Consider the following 15586-nt stretch of genomic DNA (forward strand, 5'->3'; position numbering starts at 1 on the left):
TCAAGTCCCCCAGTCGGAAGGGAAACACAATAAGAGACTTTAACGAAGTTTTCCTTATTCCTGGGCAGGAGGTTAACACCTGTGAAGCTGACTGTAAAATCCAGAATCAGGTGAGATTATAATATATGCGACACAAATTTACTTCTTCATAGGGGAACATTTCTATAAATTCAGACCAATAACTCTGACACCATCATGCTGTTCAGTAATGGACCAAACGAAGATGTACCAGGGCCATCAGCATTGATCCTATCTCCTGACTCTATCCAGCACAACTCACAAAACTCCAACATGATTGCAAACCAGCAGATGATTCTGGAAAACCAACAGATCATTGTAAATAACCAGCTGAAACTGATGCAAGCGCTTGCTAAAATGCAAACAGGCGTGGATTATCTGATGGAGAGCAATATGTTTGGAAATATCCAGCCAAATGATAAAACCAACATCTTACTGAAACCGGTGGACTCTCTTTCGGATCTAAATGCATTGGAAGAGAGCCTGAAAGAACCTACTGCTATGGAAAAATACATAACTAACATGAGTTTTATCTGCGGAACAGACGGCAAATCAACAGGTATGGACAGTTGCTATAAACTCGTAGATTTTTTCATTACTAGAGAGTTCATGCACTTATGTTCATGGACTGGAAACTCCAAAGTAACCGATGAGAATGATTCTTTGAACGCGCAGTTTCTAGAATCTCCGGGTAAAATTCCGTTGAAATTTTACACTAATTTTCGATCGCTGTTTTTGAAACTGATTCGCTTGGCTGACAAAGATTTCACGGAAGTTAAGTGCGATGAGTTTTTCAAACGTGTAATGAAAAATAGCAAGGCAAGGCTGCAAGCAAAAACGGCATCGAAACATAAGAACCGTCCAAACAATTTGAAATACAAGCCTCGCAAAACTGAGATCTCTACTGGGAATGGTCAAGAGGAACCTACTGAAAAAAAAAACGTCTGAATCTGCTCAAGCACCGCAGAGCTAAGTGCAACTTTTTATTAGTTAGTTGGTACAGTTCGGATCCAAACAAGAAGTAGGTAATAGAATCTTTTAAAGTTCCGTAATAAATTTATAATTAATTTCAGAAACGGGAATCACATCTATTTATTTAAACGCTCTTCACCAGCTACGTAACACATCCATCCGGTCACGTCGTTTATCATTGGACTTGCGTGGAGCGTGGGATATCCACAAGCAGCATTCCCTTGCAACGATGTCAGATTTACAGACCTTTGAACACGACAAAAGTGGACACCATCTTCGTTGAACACTTGCAACAATAATCATTATAACGATTTGTTTAATCTATTTAGATAGAATGAAAAGTAAAATTAACTAGTTATTACCAATTATTTGCCCGAACCAGCCAGTATCAGTGTATATTTCAGTAAACGATTGTAGCACCTGATGTTAGCCAACTAACTGGTACTAATCAGCTCATCAGTGAAGTTTGGAATACGTTTTTGTGATTCGTTTAAATGACGGTGCTCTTGTGTTTTGTTGTGCTGAAAAAGATAGAAGTCAGTAACTTACTGAAACAAGGTGTCAACCGCACATATACCCTCAAAAAACGTCTCGGAGGAGCTGCTTCACCAAGCTTTTTCGACAAGAGCCGACTGGAACCTCTTCGGATGTACTGGAGCTGGGAAGGAGCAAATCAAATGTAATGCACTTGGTGGGTGAACAATCTGCTTAAAAAAATGCTAAAATTTAATGCTAATTTAGCAACGGACTGAAAACTGATCGTTGTTTACATTTTAACAAGAATAAGGCAGGATGACATGATTCAATGCCTTTTATATAAGGTTTGCGCCAGCAGGCTTAGTGTGTGAAATGTGCGTTCGTATTTCATTTCAATGTTTATCTTTGCACGTGAAACAACTGTTGGCAGTGACGTCAATTTCACTGTTCACAGTGTGGAATGTTGTGGTAGAGTGATGTCTGCAATATTTTTGCTTCTAACCAGAGCTGCCAGGTGGTTTTATAAAAAATCTGTATCCACTCTATTAAAAAATCTGTATTTTCTGTATTGACAGGTATTGACGATTTTTTTCTTAATTAATCATGTTTTGTTGTTTTACAAATACAGTGCATACAAAATAACCATAAAAAGTGCTTAACCACCTATTCGGGCTATCGTACTAACCATACGGGATATAATTGCGCCATTTGTGATATCGTTCGTACTTATTTATGTATAAGAGTGATATGAAGCCGTTTGAAAATGTATGGAGATTTTAGTTTCTATTCATTATCTTCCTGATAAGCAGTTTTAAATGCAAAAAAGTGCACGAGTTCATTACTATTTGATATTTTTAATATAGATGAATACAATTAATTACATCATTTGTGTGGTAGTTACACCAAAAAGTCGAGAGATGTCGCCCCGCCAGTGCTGGTAAAATCATTTTTGCAGTATGGAGAATATCAGAAAATCCGCAATTTCTTACGAAATACATTTTCAATGCAAGTCAAATGTTTACGAGTACTTGTATTTGTACCATTTTAATGTGCTCGGGCACTTTTCTTGTATTTAACATATATGCTTATATTGGAAATATTCAATTAATACTGTAAATCCCCATACAATCTCAAATCGTTTACTACCAGCTCCATATGCATCCGAAAGCGGTTGGTCCTCTGGTTGTGAATGCTGTCAAAAACACCATAACATGATTAATTGTCGATGGAAATTTGATAGGTTCCCGAGCAGAGGGTGAGAACAAAATGAAAACAAGAATTATGTTGTTTTCATTATTCCTGATAACTCCAATTGATTTCATTTTGATGGAGTTGATGGCTAACAGAACAAAAATGAGAGATAAAAGATATGCGAAGAATATCAAAATTATAACATATATTGATATTAGTGAGAACTGCTTGATAACTTATTTTGATATAGATTTTTTTTTTCTCAAGCATTTTATAAAAATCTGTATAAATCTGTATTGTAATATAAAAATCTGTGATAAATCTGTATTCTGTATCGGGTCTGTATTAAGATTAAAAAATCTGTATAATACAGATAAATCTGTATAAATGGCAGCGCTGCTTCTAACACCAGCAGCTGCCTGTTGGCTCGGACCAATGACATTTATATAAGGTCTGGGCCAACAGGCAGCTTGCTGGTGTTAGAAGCAAAAATGTTGTAAACATTGCTGAACATCTCCGAACAGATAGAAATACGTCACTGCCAACAGCTGTTTCGTGTAAAAAGGTAAACATTGCAATAAAATACGAACACCACTAACCATTTGCACATTTCACTAACACCAATAAGACCTTATATAAACGTCATTGGGCCCGGACCTTATATAATCGTGATTGGGTCAGATTTTCATTTTGTCACACGATATTTCAAAACTAACACAAATTTTATGATTCAATTCCTAGTTTAATTCTTAGGTGAAAGCACTGAAATATTGAAATGATGATACTTTGTGCTGTGCTTATGGGTGTTGTCATTTTCAAGAATCAAGATGTATATACATACCTTTTATGAACGCTCTAGCAGGAGAGTCACATATAAGACATCTAATCAACACAGAAATTTTGTGGCCATTAACTATTATTCCGTTTTCATAAGCATCCTCCATTTCATCCACAAAAGGTGATAAGAATTGAACAATATTGGAAGGCTTGTGTTTTCCAGAGTATATACCAATTATCATTGGTCTAATCTGCGGCATCTCGTGAATGTTGAATAAAATGGGCCAAAACTCGTCTTTAGAGCTTCTATAAATTGGTAATCCATCTATGTTCATTTTGATTGATATATTTACTGGTTCTGATGCTTCTGAAAAAACTTTTTCAATGCAAGACTTGAGCCCATGATGCCAGTATTGCCCTACCGCGATATTTTCGATAGAAACAGACTGTGGAGTTTTCACGAGAGTACGAGGATCTCGAGGCAGCACATTAGAAAGGCGGATGTTTAGAATGCTTAGTAGCTCTTTCAAAGCGTTGTGTTTGATGTGGAAATTTACGGCCCATGTTCGAAGAGCAGTTACTAAACGAATGTTGGCCAACATTTCATTCTCATCACTTGAAAAATCATTTTCTTCATTTTCTATTCTACTGGCACTTTCTTCATCACTGTGAACATCAAGTTCTTCTTCATGTGGGTTGCCAGAGGGGTCACGAAGTTTATTGACAACTATTTTATCATGATCGGCAACTGTGTGACCCATTTGAACACTTTCTCCTATTACATTAGGCTCAATCGGATTAACAGATCGAGGTGACTGAACTGGTAGTAGAACGGAGCGGTTAGATGACAAATGTTGTGGATTTCCATTGTATTTAGATTGAAGGGTTATCAAATCACTATTTTGTATGTTAAACAAATTTTGTTTGATTTTGCGCTTGAAAGTACCACTTGTTTTGACTTTTTTTAGCTTTTCTCTATGCGGATCCATCTTTCCGAGTTCAATGTCAAACAGAGTGGTGGGAGACTTTATGATACATTTTATTTAGCCTAAAAAGCAACAATAAATGCTTTTTGCTATCACCTGAAACCACATAGGTTTATGATTGCATTCATATTGATAATTTACGTTTATGGAGTATTTTATCATTACTCTCATAAACAAACATCTCGTAGGTTTATGAATGGTATTGAAGCCAGTTTTATCATGGTTTAGAGTGCTGCATTAAATTTATTTTTAAAACCAGAGAGTTTTTGCATTTATAATCAGACTACAAAAGGTTTGCAAAACAGCAAGAGTGTAATATATAAATTAAGAATGTTTAGCACTAGTAAATGCTGTCTTTAAACTAATTAGATTGTTTATTGCCGTTATAAAACCTCAATAAATTATAATGAAAGCTTAAAGGTTGTTGAAATGTTACTTGGGATAGTGTGGTCCAATCTGGATTTTCACGTTGCGGACAAAAGTGTGATTGTACCGATAAGTCTCTAATACTTGATCAACCAGCAACCGAAATTTAAGAAAATTGCAGCTCTTGGAACCATTTATCAGCCAAAAAAAAAAAAAAGAAAAATCCGATGCCATATACTTATGTCCGATACTGTATGTACTAGTGCTATCATGCCTCGTATGAAATCGGTGTCAGATGAGATAGTGCAACCTCTATAGCCGGATGATTCATATCGACAGAAGTCAGTGGTTTAATGGCTTCCGAAACCGTACAGTTAGGTAAAGCGGTGTCATTAACGAGTACGATGAGGGCATCAAGAGTGCGGCTTCTTGAATTTGGAATTGAGTTGATCTGCGTCCGTCCATGTACCTGTTGAACCCGTCCACTAACGCGCAGCTGGCAGTTTAACAACGTGAACCATCCATGTCCACCTCCAGAGAAGAATCACCATTTTCGGATGAAATCCAAAATCCATCCGACTGATTGTAGAACCATGTCTAGATCAAATGAGTCAATGTGATGTTGGATATCGTTGAAATCATTTTTCCGGTCGGGACGCTGATGATGTAACCATGCATGTCGATTATCATCCAAATTTGCTCAAGTGAAGTACAAATGGATGCAGAATCTGGCAACTCAACCTCCTCGAGCTTTATAACTGTTGAGTGGTTTGTGGCCAGTTCTGAAGACAGAAAAACGGCTCCCAAACAGCTGTGATGAAAGATGCACTCATCGAGCCACAATTCCATAAAAACGATGACATTGTTTTTTTGTAGCTTCTATCCAGGAACGTTTATTGATGAATGAAAAAGTAAGTAGTAAAATAACTTTTTATATCCATGCAGTTTCTTAAAAATCAATGTCAAAAAAATTCAAGAAGCAAAATCGGCTGATTATGTATGTTAAACACATGCTTTGCAATATCTTCTTGTGGATTTTCTGACTGCCAAAATGGATTTAATCCAACGAAAAATTCTTGAAATAATCAACAAGTACCAAGCGCTGATCAGCCAAAATTACTCAAATCCACCAGCACGTCATCAAATCTACAGCGAATGACAATACGATACTGGAATGTCTAAATTATGTCACAGTATGACCTTGAAGCAGCATCCGATGTAAGCAAAACAATCCGTTGAAAAGAAGACATTGTTCAAAGTTTGCAAACCCAAAAAAAGTAAAATTTCATCCATCCGCAAGCACTTTGTTTATTCGAAGATCTTTACATTTCGTTAAAACAGAGGCGGGTTTCATATATTTTGGATTTCAAAAACAAACATGGATATTTTTCAAGTCTAAATGGCAAACTCCATCGCTGACGTATGTGGTCTACGTCTGCCCCACGAGGAAATTATGTACACAGATGTTGTGCCAGAACCCTGTGGCATTCGTTCTGGTATAAATTGGAATAGGATTCCTTTGATCGGTCAGTCAATTACTAAAAAATGATCCCACGAGTCGTGTTCCTGCTGGGTGCCATCTGGTCGGCCAATTTCGCAGCCGGATTCAGTTTGGACTTTGCATCCTTTACCTCGGAAACGGTGGTTGCCTCATTTTTGGACACCATTTCCACTTCCATTGCCGATGCTGTTGGGACTGTTCTACAGGATGTTTTCGATAATCGAACCATTGACCAGGAGGTTACATTTTGGTGCGGCAAACGGGGCTACTCACAGCTCCAGCAAACTTTTGTCAACGATAGTAACATCAACAGTAAGCTGGATTTGTCGAAACCCATTGCCATCATCACGCATGGTTGGCTGAGCGAGGTAAACGTCTCCTGGGTACAGGAAATGGCTGGGAATTACTCGCTGTACGTGGACAGTAATGTTTGCGCCGTTGACTGGTCGATGTATGCGCGGTACGGTTATGCAATTGCAGCCAAACGGAACGTGCCGCTAACTGGAAACTATTTGGGAGTGTTTATGAAGTTCCTGCAAACAGCTGGTATTTCTCCATCGAAAATGACCCTCATCGGGCATAGTTTGGGTGCACACGTGTCATCTTTGGCGTGTAAGCAATTCAATGGACAGGTTAAGGAACTGTACGGATTGGATGCCGCTGGACCACTGTTCACCATGCCGGTTGATGTGGGAACACAGAATCGGATTGCATCTACTGACGCTGCGTACGTGCAAGTCATTTACACTACACGAGACTTGCTGGGAATCGGATTCTCGGTAGGACAAGAAAACTTCTTCCCCAATGGAGGCTACTTCCCGCAGCCATCCTGTCTTGCACCGTTGTTGACCTATGCCGATACAATACGTAAGTAGACAGTAACCCGTCTCGGTAAGTCTCAATGAAAGATGTTATGTTTCAGTTCCACTGGCCTGCAGTCATTCGCATGCTCATCAGCTGTTCACACTTTCCCTGAATCCCACCTTGTCGTACAAAGGGAAACAGTGTTCGTCGTATGTTGCCTACAAGTTGGGTCTGTGCTTTTTCAAGCCAACGGATGTTCTCGGGATCTATGCAAAAAAGTATGAACCTCGTCGTGTTACTTATTTATATACATTAAATTCTAATTTAATATTTCCATTTTCAAAAGGACAAAGGGAAATTTCTACTTTGACCAGAAGATCCTGTATCCATTTGTGTAAATGGAACCATTCAGCCCCGATATGTGCCTCATGGTTGGGAATGTAAGTTATTCAATATCTGAATATTGGCTTCCAAAATATCGTAAATCTAAATTGAATAAAACACGCTTGTTGATAACATCACATATTTTACATTGAAACTAACAACGGATTCGTTTATTATTCAGTTCCAACGTCGATCGGGTTTCAAGATTGGGTCGGCTTGTTTTCTGACAGACGTCAGTGTGATCGTATGTTTTTAAAACCTACCTCAGGTTAAGGTTCCTACTGACAAAAATTTCGGTTCAAGATTTTATCAGACTTCCAACATTAATAACATTCCTATAGCTTTCAGTGTACAGCGGTATTAAATTCACAAACTTCGACCTACTGCCTCATCACCTACGGGCAACATAAACTGTAATGAAACAAACTTCCACTCATAAAAATAAAACTTTCTATGCCAACCAATTCCCAACCCAGGGACGATTCTCACAAACTCGGTCGGACGCAAGCATGGCGTTGTAAAAACTTAAATCTGTTGGCTTTCATCCCCCTTGTTTGCCCTCCCCAAAAAATGGCACATGCCAAAGTAAAGACAATGACGTAGGACCGCTAGTGGACGGAATAAATGTGAAGAGCATTAAGTTCTTTTAATTGATCAATTATCTATTACCTCAACTCTTTCCGTTTTTGAATTGTAGGCGTACCAAATTTGCAGTAATCTTTTTCAAAGAGATAGTTGATCAATCAAAATCACCTGCGCCCCTGCTTCCAAGTTGGAGTGGTCGTTGGGGGCTTGTGGTTCTGAATATGAACAAACAAGCACAGATAAATTCTATTCCAACTCTTTACTGATGTAAGCTTGACGGCCCTAAAAAGGGCCGTTTTATTGAAGAGGACATCCATGGCCACCTACGCTTGGCGTGTTTAGAGTAGGTGACAGCATCACGGACCTCATTTTCCAGGAACACCTTCAGTAGATCAGACCGGAGATACGTCAGACACCGCCACGGCGAGTCAGACGACGGATGGTGGTTATCTCGAAGAATTTGCGATGACGATTGGCACCTCCTTTGCCACGACCAGTCAATTGTTGCTTGTTGTGTTATAGCAGAGTGGACTATCCACCACCTTCCTACTGTTGCTATTGCTGACCACGCCGTCCGAAGTGAAAATGAGCTGATACCTTTGACTTTAAATGATCTATATTTCTTGAATTTGTGTGGTTTACATGTATAACTTATCAAGTGACACAGATGCGTCTTTTCAACTTTAGTTCCTGTGAAATTTCAATTATTATTAATTACAGTTCCTAGTCCTATCAGGCCTGTTTTAGAGAATGACCACCTTGGTGGGATTGGTTTGCTTGAAAATTTGAAAAAGAAGACTTCTTATAACTACTATTTACAACTACAACTAACCTACAACTACTATATACACCTAATCTACTATATACAAATTGCTTATCAAAGCATGTTCTGATAAATTACATTTTTGTGCAAATTTAGTCTTAATTTCGTTAATTCTGGAATCTATTTTGGCAATGCCTGCCTCTTCGTGTAAATTTGTTATTCTAGTGTCAAAAGGACGATCAAGTACCATCCTCAGCACTCTATTCTGAGCGACCTGGATTTGGTTCCTGTGAGTCTGTGCACATGATTCCCACACCGGAGCTGCGTAGAGGATCGCAGGTGCTATGATTTGTTTGTAGACGGCCAGTTTGTTCACCCTTGAGAGGCGGGATCTGCGGCAAATCAGCGGAAACAGACACCTAACCAAGGCAGAACACTTGACTACTGTTTTCTCTACATGCAAACGGAAGAGGAGCTTTTCATCGAACAACATCCCGAGATAGGTTACTTCGGCGGACCACTCAACCCTTGTGCCATCCATGATTACAGTACAAGATGGAGCCGGTTTCAGTTTGGGCGATTGCCGATGGAACATGATCGCTTGTGTTTTGGTGGCATTGATTTTGATTTTCCACGTGGTGGCATAATCAGCAAAGGCGTTAAGGCATCGTTGAAGTTTGTTCGTTATTTCGCGAGGCATCCTTCCTTTGACGGCTATTGCGGTATCATCTGCGAACAGGAAAAACACGCAACCGTCACCGAGGGGAGGAATGTCGGAAGTGTAAATGCTGTAAAGCAAGGGGCCCAGCAGACTACCTTGCGGGACTCCTGCTGGGATCGAAAACGTGTCTGAGAGACAACCATTCAACGATACCTTAAACGACCTTTGCTGGAGGTAGTTACGGGTGATTTTAATAAGATGTAAAGGAAAGTTGAAGTTACAAAGCTTGTACACAAGACCATCATGCCAAACATTGTCAAACGCCTTTTCAACGTCTAACAAGGCCATGGCTGTGGACTTGGATACAGCTTTGTTACTTCGGATGTTATTCATCACCCGTACTAGCTGATGGTTGGTGGAGTGCCCCTTTCTGAATCCAAACTGTTCCGGAAGGAGAATGTTATTTTCCTCGACAAACTTGAGCAAACGATTGAGAATGCGTTTCTCGAACAATTTGCTCAGCGCTGAAAGGAGGCTGATGGGTCTGTAGCTTGAAGACAATGTTGGATCCTTACCGGGCTTGCGGATTGGTATGATTTTTGCTACTTTCCAGATGCTTGGAAAGTAGTGCAGTTCCAAGCATCTGTTGAAGATAGCGGTTAGAAGAGACTGCACTTTCATGCTGAGTCTCTTCAAGATCAAGTTGAATATACCGTCAAACCCGGGAGCCTTCATGTTCTTGGTGCATTTCAGCGCTGAGCAAATTTGTTGTACTGTAATCATATCCGCCGGAGGCACGACACAAGGGGAGGCATCTAGGTTTTGAACGCATTGCGCAACCTGATCATCGAGCGGACTTTGGATAGTCGAGCCAAGCAAATGCGATGAAGCGACATGCTCACCGATCGCATTTGCTTTCTCCTGTGGGGTGATTAAAAGCCGATCGTCATCATTTTCGACTTTGAGAGGTGGAACGGGTTTGGGATGATTTTTCAGGACCTTGGCTACCTTCCAGAATGGTCTGGAGCGGTCGTCCAGATTCTGGACAACACGCCCGAAACTTTCATTTCGGAGTGAGTCCATTCTGGAAGCAATCTGCCTGTTCAGATCGGCCATTTCATGTTTTTTGCCCAGATCTCCAGTCCTCTGAAACTGGCGTCTACGCACATTTCTCAATCGAATCAATAATTGGGTGTGGGAATCAATAGCAACAAACTTACCCCTCACAGGAACTTGTCGAACGCATGTCTCGTCAGCCTCGGATATGGCCTGTTGGAGTCCTTCCAACGCCCGGTCGATGTCATCTACGGTGTCGAGTAGTGGATTTTCATCGATGTTGCTGTCCACCATTCGACCATACTGCACCCAGTTGACATGGTGGTAGTCTTTACGCAGGCAGCCTCTAGCAGGAACCACGTTGACACCGACTTCAGTCACCACCGGTTGGTGGTCGGAGCTGAGATCGTTGTGCGCCTCCGGCTTGGATAGTCCGATGTTTGACAGGAAAAAGTCTAGCGTGGAGGGATTTCCCGCTGGAGAGATGAAAGTTGGCTCGTCCGGAAATTGCACTGTGTACAGTCCATGTTGTGCGTGGTCGAACAATAGACATCCGTTTCGATTCCTCTGGTAGTTCCGCCAAGCTTCATGGCGGGCGTTCAGGTCGCCCCCAACGATGAATCGGGAGCTAGTACGGGTGATGGCGGTCAGGTCCTTCTTGAATTGGATTCCTAATCCGTTGCTTGCGGTACACTGGCGTGGGCAGTAAACAGCGATGAACCGGACGTTTCCAGTTGGTGATTCCACCTCCACACTAATGGCCTCGATGATAGAAGTGCGGATGTGGGGCAGAGTGCAAAACTTGATTCCCTTTCTGACGATGACCGCTACACCACCCCCCCTGGAGCTGGTGCGATCAAGCCGGATAATGTTGTGGTCAGGCAACCAGAAGCTGTCACCGAACTTTAGGTGGGTTTCGGTTAGAAGACCCACGTCGATGCTATGCTTGCGGAGGAAGTCGGCAAGCTCAATCTGTTTAGCTCTTACAGAGCAAGCGTTCCAGGTAGCGATGGTTAGCGGTTTAGACACCATATTGGATGATGAACTTACCGAGCACTTGGATCTGTTCGGGCTTATTGCGGCACTTACGTAGAGCACCGGTCATGTTGATAAAAATCTCCATCAGTTCGTTTGCTGAGAACAGATCGGGATTGTTTGTTTGAGCTGTTGGTTGCCTCCAGAATCCAGGGGGGGATGGAGAGCTTTGTCCAGCAGAAGATCCAGACGTTTCTTGAGGGGGCGCGGATCGCACCCTGGGATTCGCTTGTCCACGAAGAGGTGGAAAGTCCTCTGTCCTGAAAGCCGGGGCCTTATCCTTCCTTCGTGCTGGTTGATTGTTGGTGGACGCTTGATTTCGGATGCGCTTGAAATCCTCGCGTTTAGGGCACTGCTTGTTGGATCCTTGGTGAGCACCACCACAGTTGGCGCATTTGGACGCCACAGCTTCATCCGCAGCACATTCGGAGGTGGCATGGTCTTGAGCGCAATTTCCGCAGCGTGGCTTAATGTTGCAGTTGCGGGTACCGTGTCCGAAGTTCAGACACCGCTGGCACTGAGTCACATCGCGATGGCCGCCACGGTATGGCTCCCAGCGAACGATGATGGAATTGATGGACCGGATGGCTTTCAGTGCGTTGAGCGTCACCGTTCCCTTCTGGAAGTGTACCAGGAAAAGGCTATCCGGATACGCCATCACATTCTCGTCTCTTCTTGTCATTCGATACACGGCACTTGGGGCCAGCTTGTACCGTTCCCTGATTTCTGATTCGATAAACTTCGGGTCGAAGTTTGGTAGGCCCCTGATGACGACCTTGAACGGCTTCTCACCGGGAATGTCGTGGGTAAAGAATTCCACCTTGGAAGTCCTCAGGTGGGCGACGACCACATCAAACTCCGTTTTGGTACGGAGCATCACTTTAGTGCCGACTCTGCCCAACTTGTATTCGGCTTTAACACCCAGCGTCGCTAGATCCGCAATGAGCACATTAAGATGGGCATTTTTCACTACCAATGGAGGTAGCTTCACTTTTGCCGTGCTCATTTCGGCAGTATTCACGGTTTCGGTAGCGTCACCGAAATCTCCAACATCGCTGTTGTTCGTCGCAGTGACATCGGACTGGCCTCGATTCTTCTTCCTCTTCTTACTGCGTTTTTCCAACACAGCTGGCTGGATATTCCCATCCATGGGGAGAACAGCAAACCTGTTCGAGGTAGGCACACCAGAGCTTCCTTCTCCGGGGTTCTGGACCTTCGCCGGGCTTCGCGACCGATGCTTCCCCATTACGGGGCACACACACACGCACGACAAACCGCGAAAGAGAGAGCGCGAACACTATCGCAATGAACTTTTCAAACAACTCGAGAGAGCGAGCTAACACCGAACTGAACTGCTTGACGTGCTGAGTTTCTGCACTTTATTTCTTATTTTGGAGATAACTAAACTCAAATTTGGGTCGTTCTAATTCGCCGTGATAGATATCGGCACCGGTGGTTAGCGTGATTACCTCTCATCCCAGCAGACCTGGGTCCAATCTCAGTCAGCGTCACCGGCATGTTCTAAGGCATAACATCTCTGGGAGCTGCCTTTCTGGCGTCGGTAGCATTACTCAGTATGGAAAACATATCTCGTGTCACTTTTCAATAGGTCCTATCCACATTGATCGATTCTCTTCATCGATACTCTCTTTCGTAAATAACTCGGCTTCACAAATGTTTCCTGCCGTCTTCGTCGAATTAGATGCTAGATTCTTGCTTCTTCCATCGAAATTATCCGGCCGTGGCGATTCAAAGTTGATCAAGGTTGATCAAAATAATGTGTACCCCTGCTTCCAGTTTGATTACATGAGCATTTTGTGTAATCATTGGTTCTGAATATGGACAAACAGGCAGATGAATTCTATTCCTACTCTTTACTGTAATAAGCTTGGTGACCCTGAAAAGAGCCGTTTTGTTGCCAAAGTTGGTGATGATTTAACCTCCGAAACCAAACAGAGTGCGTCTCTGTCACTTCAAAACGTAGATGACATCCATGGCCGCTTACGCTTGGCGTGTTTAGTGTAGGTGACAGCATCACGGATTTCATTTTTCAGGAACACCTTCAGCACACCTCGTAAATCAGACCGGAGATATGTCGATGTCCACGGCGAGCCAGACGACGGATGGTGGTTATCTCGAAGAATTTGCGTTTGGTTCTGAATATGGTGATGAGTGTGCAAAATATTACGCAATTCCATCCTCCCTATTCGCACGCGCCCGAGGATCGGAGGCGAATGCCACTTCGACTTGTTTCTTCTACTTACTACTCTCTGACGACTGTGCTGGGGAAGCACATATGCATGTAGGTAATTGGTGGATTTGCTAGTTAATTCGACGCTTTTGGACAATGCTGGACACTTACCAGTTTTTCAATAGTTTCTTGTTGGAAATCAACATTCGCATTGTTATCGATGCGTAGCCATATTTCTGATCGATTGGTAATAAAATTATTGAAATTGGACCAGGGGCAGCTGAGTTATTAACGTTCAAAATCTTTCTTAATTTGTTACATGTTCCATTTTCGGTTTTCACAAAGTGTATCCCCATATATAAATCAAAGACGTAGTCCTACGTCAAAAGGTGTTTTTAATAAACTTTCTTGTCGGGATTTGAAAGGTGGAAGGGATGGGATAAAAAGCTGATTTTTTCAATTATGGTTGCTAGATTTATCCTAAGTTGGTTGTTACTGGTATGAGATCTACCACTACTAATCCAGTACCGACAATCATTTTGTTGTGTTGGGGTAAGTAGTGCGTTTCCAGTGATATTCCAGTCGAAATACAAAAGAATCAACCAAAACCGCCTGGGTTGCATGCGCCTTGGTTAATCTGAGGGCAATCATAGTCATACTAAAGAGAATAAACAGGGAGAACCCCGCTAAAATTCCTATTCTCCTACACAATACACAAGCTACTGCTGCAGTTAAAAAAATATTTATTATTTATTAGAAATCCACCGAACTGCTGATCCGAAAGTTGCCTTTCCAACGTCTGGTCCGTGAAATTGCCCAGGACTTCAAGACCGATCTGCGCTTCCAGAGCTCAGCTGTTATGGCTCTGCAGTAAGCTAGCGAGGCCTATCTGGTCGGTCTGTTCGAGGATACCAATCTGTGTGCCATCCACGCCAAGCGTGTCACTATCATGCCGAAGGACATCCAGCTGGCTCGTCGTATTCGTGGAGAACGCGCTTAATTACCCCGTCGAAATCTTAACAAAAACCGGCCCTTTTCAGGGCCACCACAATAATTCAAGAGAGTTGTAGTGAACTTTTAAAATTTTAATTCGCTCGTTCCGTTCTAGTCCAGATTAACTAACGAAGTAGAACGTTAACGGGGGTTTGTTTTCGAGATTTTGAAAACTAACACAGTGGGTCCGGTATATGATTTGGAAATAAATTTCGCTTTATTTTCATGTAGCATCAAAGTGAAAAGGTCTTTGCCCAATCCACTAGAAAATAACATATATTTTATGGTACTTTCTAAGTAAATTTTATTATGTTTTCAAGATTCTCGTAGCATCATCCATTGTTAAGAATTTTAAAATTATTTTTCGAGATAAAATATGGCTCTGCGAAGATTTAACTTTCGATATTCAATTGTCGGAAAGGCATTAGAAAATTAATCGTTAAACTCTTTCTTGATAATGTTGTAGCCCTAAAAAGAGCCATTTTTCCAACGCGCTCGGCGTAGTTGCCCTTGCGGAGCAGACGGTGAATACTACCGACTGAGAACTGCAGCAGCTAGGCATTCCATGACGGCGGCCCAGTATACCGGAGCACTGGCACCAACGCACTCGGCGTAGTTGCCCTTTCGCCCCCAGGCTCTGCTGCCGTTGCTCTGCTTCCGCTGCTCTGGTACTGCTGCTCTGCTGCTCTGCTGCTGGGTCGACGATCGGATAGACAATGATGGAACGGGCGACCTTGTTGGACGCTTATATAGTAGAACAGAAAATATCAGAGGTGTCAGATACTCGCATCTGATGTCTCGGTTGGGGAAAGTATAAGAATATAAA

The 15586-nt window shown here is 42.2% G+C and overlaps 1 protein-coding gene across 1 annotated transcript; it reads left to right on the top strand.

Moving 5' to 3' along the window:
* The first annotated feature begins 6332 nt into the window (after nucleotides 1-6332).
* LOC135701663 (phospholipase A1 member A-like) lies at nucleotides 6333-7490 on the top strand. The gene is made up of 3 exons (XM_065222518.1): nucleotides 6333-7155; nucleotides 7211-7370; nucleotides 7439-7490. The coding sequence occupies exons 1-3, from the start codon at nucleotides 6333-6335 to the stop codon at nucleotides 7488-7490; spliced, it is 1035 nt and encodes a 344-aa protein (XP_065078590.1).
* Nucleotides 7491-15586: the final 8096 nt, after the last annotated feature.

Source organism: Ochlerotatus camptorhynchus, unplaced genomic scaffold, assembly GCF_037179485.1.
Source record: "Ochlerotatus camptorhynchus isolate MF236.1 unplaced genomic scaffold, CSIRO-AGI_Acam_v1.1 ptg000015l, whole genome shotgun sequence".
Lineage (NCBI taxonomy): Eukaryota > Metazoa > Arthropoda > Insecta > Diptera > Culicidae > Ochlerotatus > Ochlerotatus camptorhynchus.

Coding starts and splice junctions, on each gene's coding strand:
- LOC135701663 (XM_065222518.1), top strand. CDS start 6,333: ATGATCCCACGAGTCGTGTTCCTGCTGGGTGCCATCTGGTCGGCCAAT. Junction 7,156..7,210: donor GACCTATGCCGATACAATAC/GTAAGTAGACAG, acceptor GTTATGTTTCAG/TTCCACTGGCCTGCAGTCAT. Junction 7,371..7,438: donor CTCGGGATCTATGCAAAAAA/GTATGAACCTCG, acceptor CATTTTCAAAAG/GACAAAGGGAAATTTCTACT.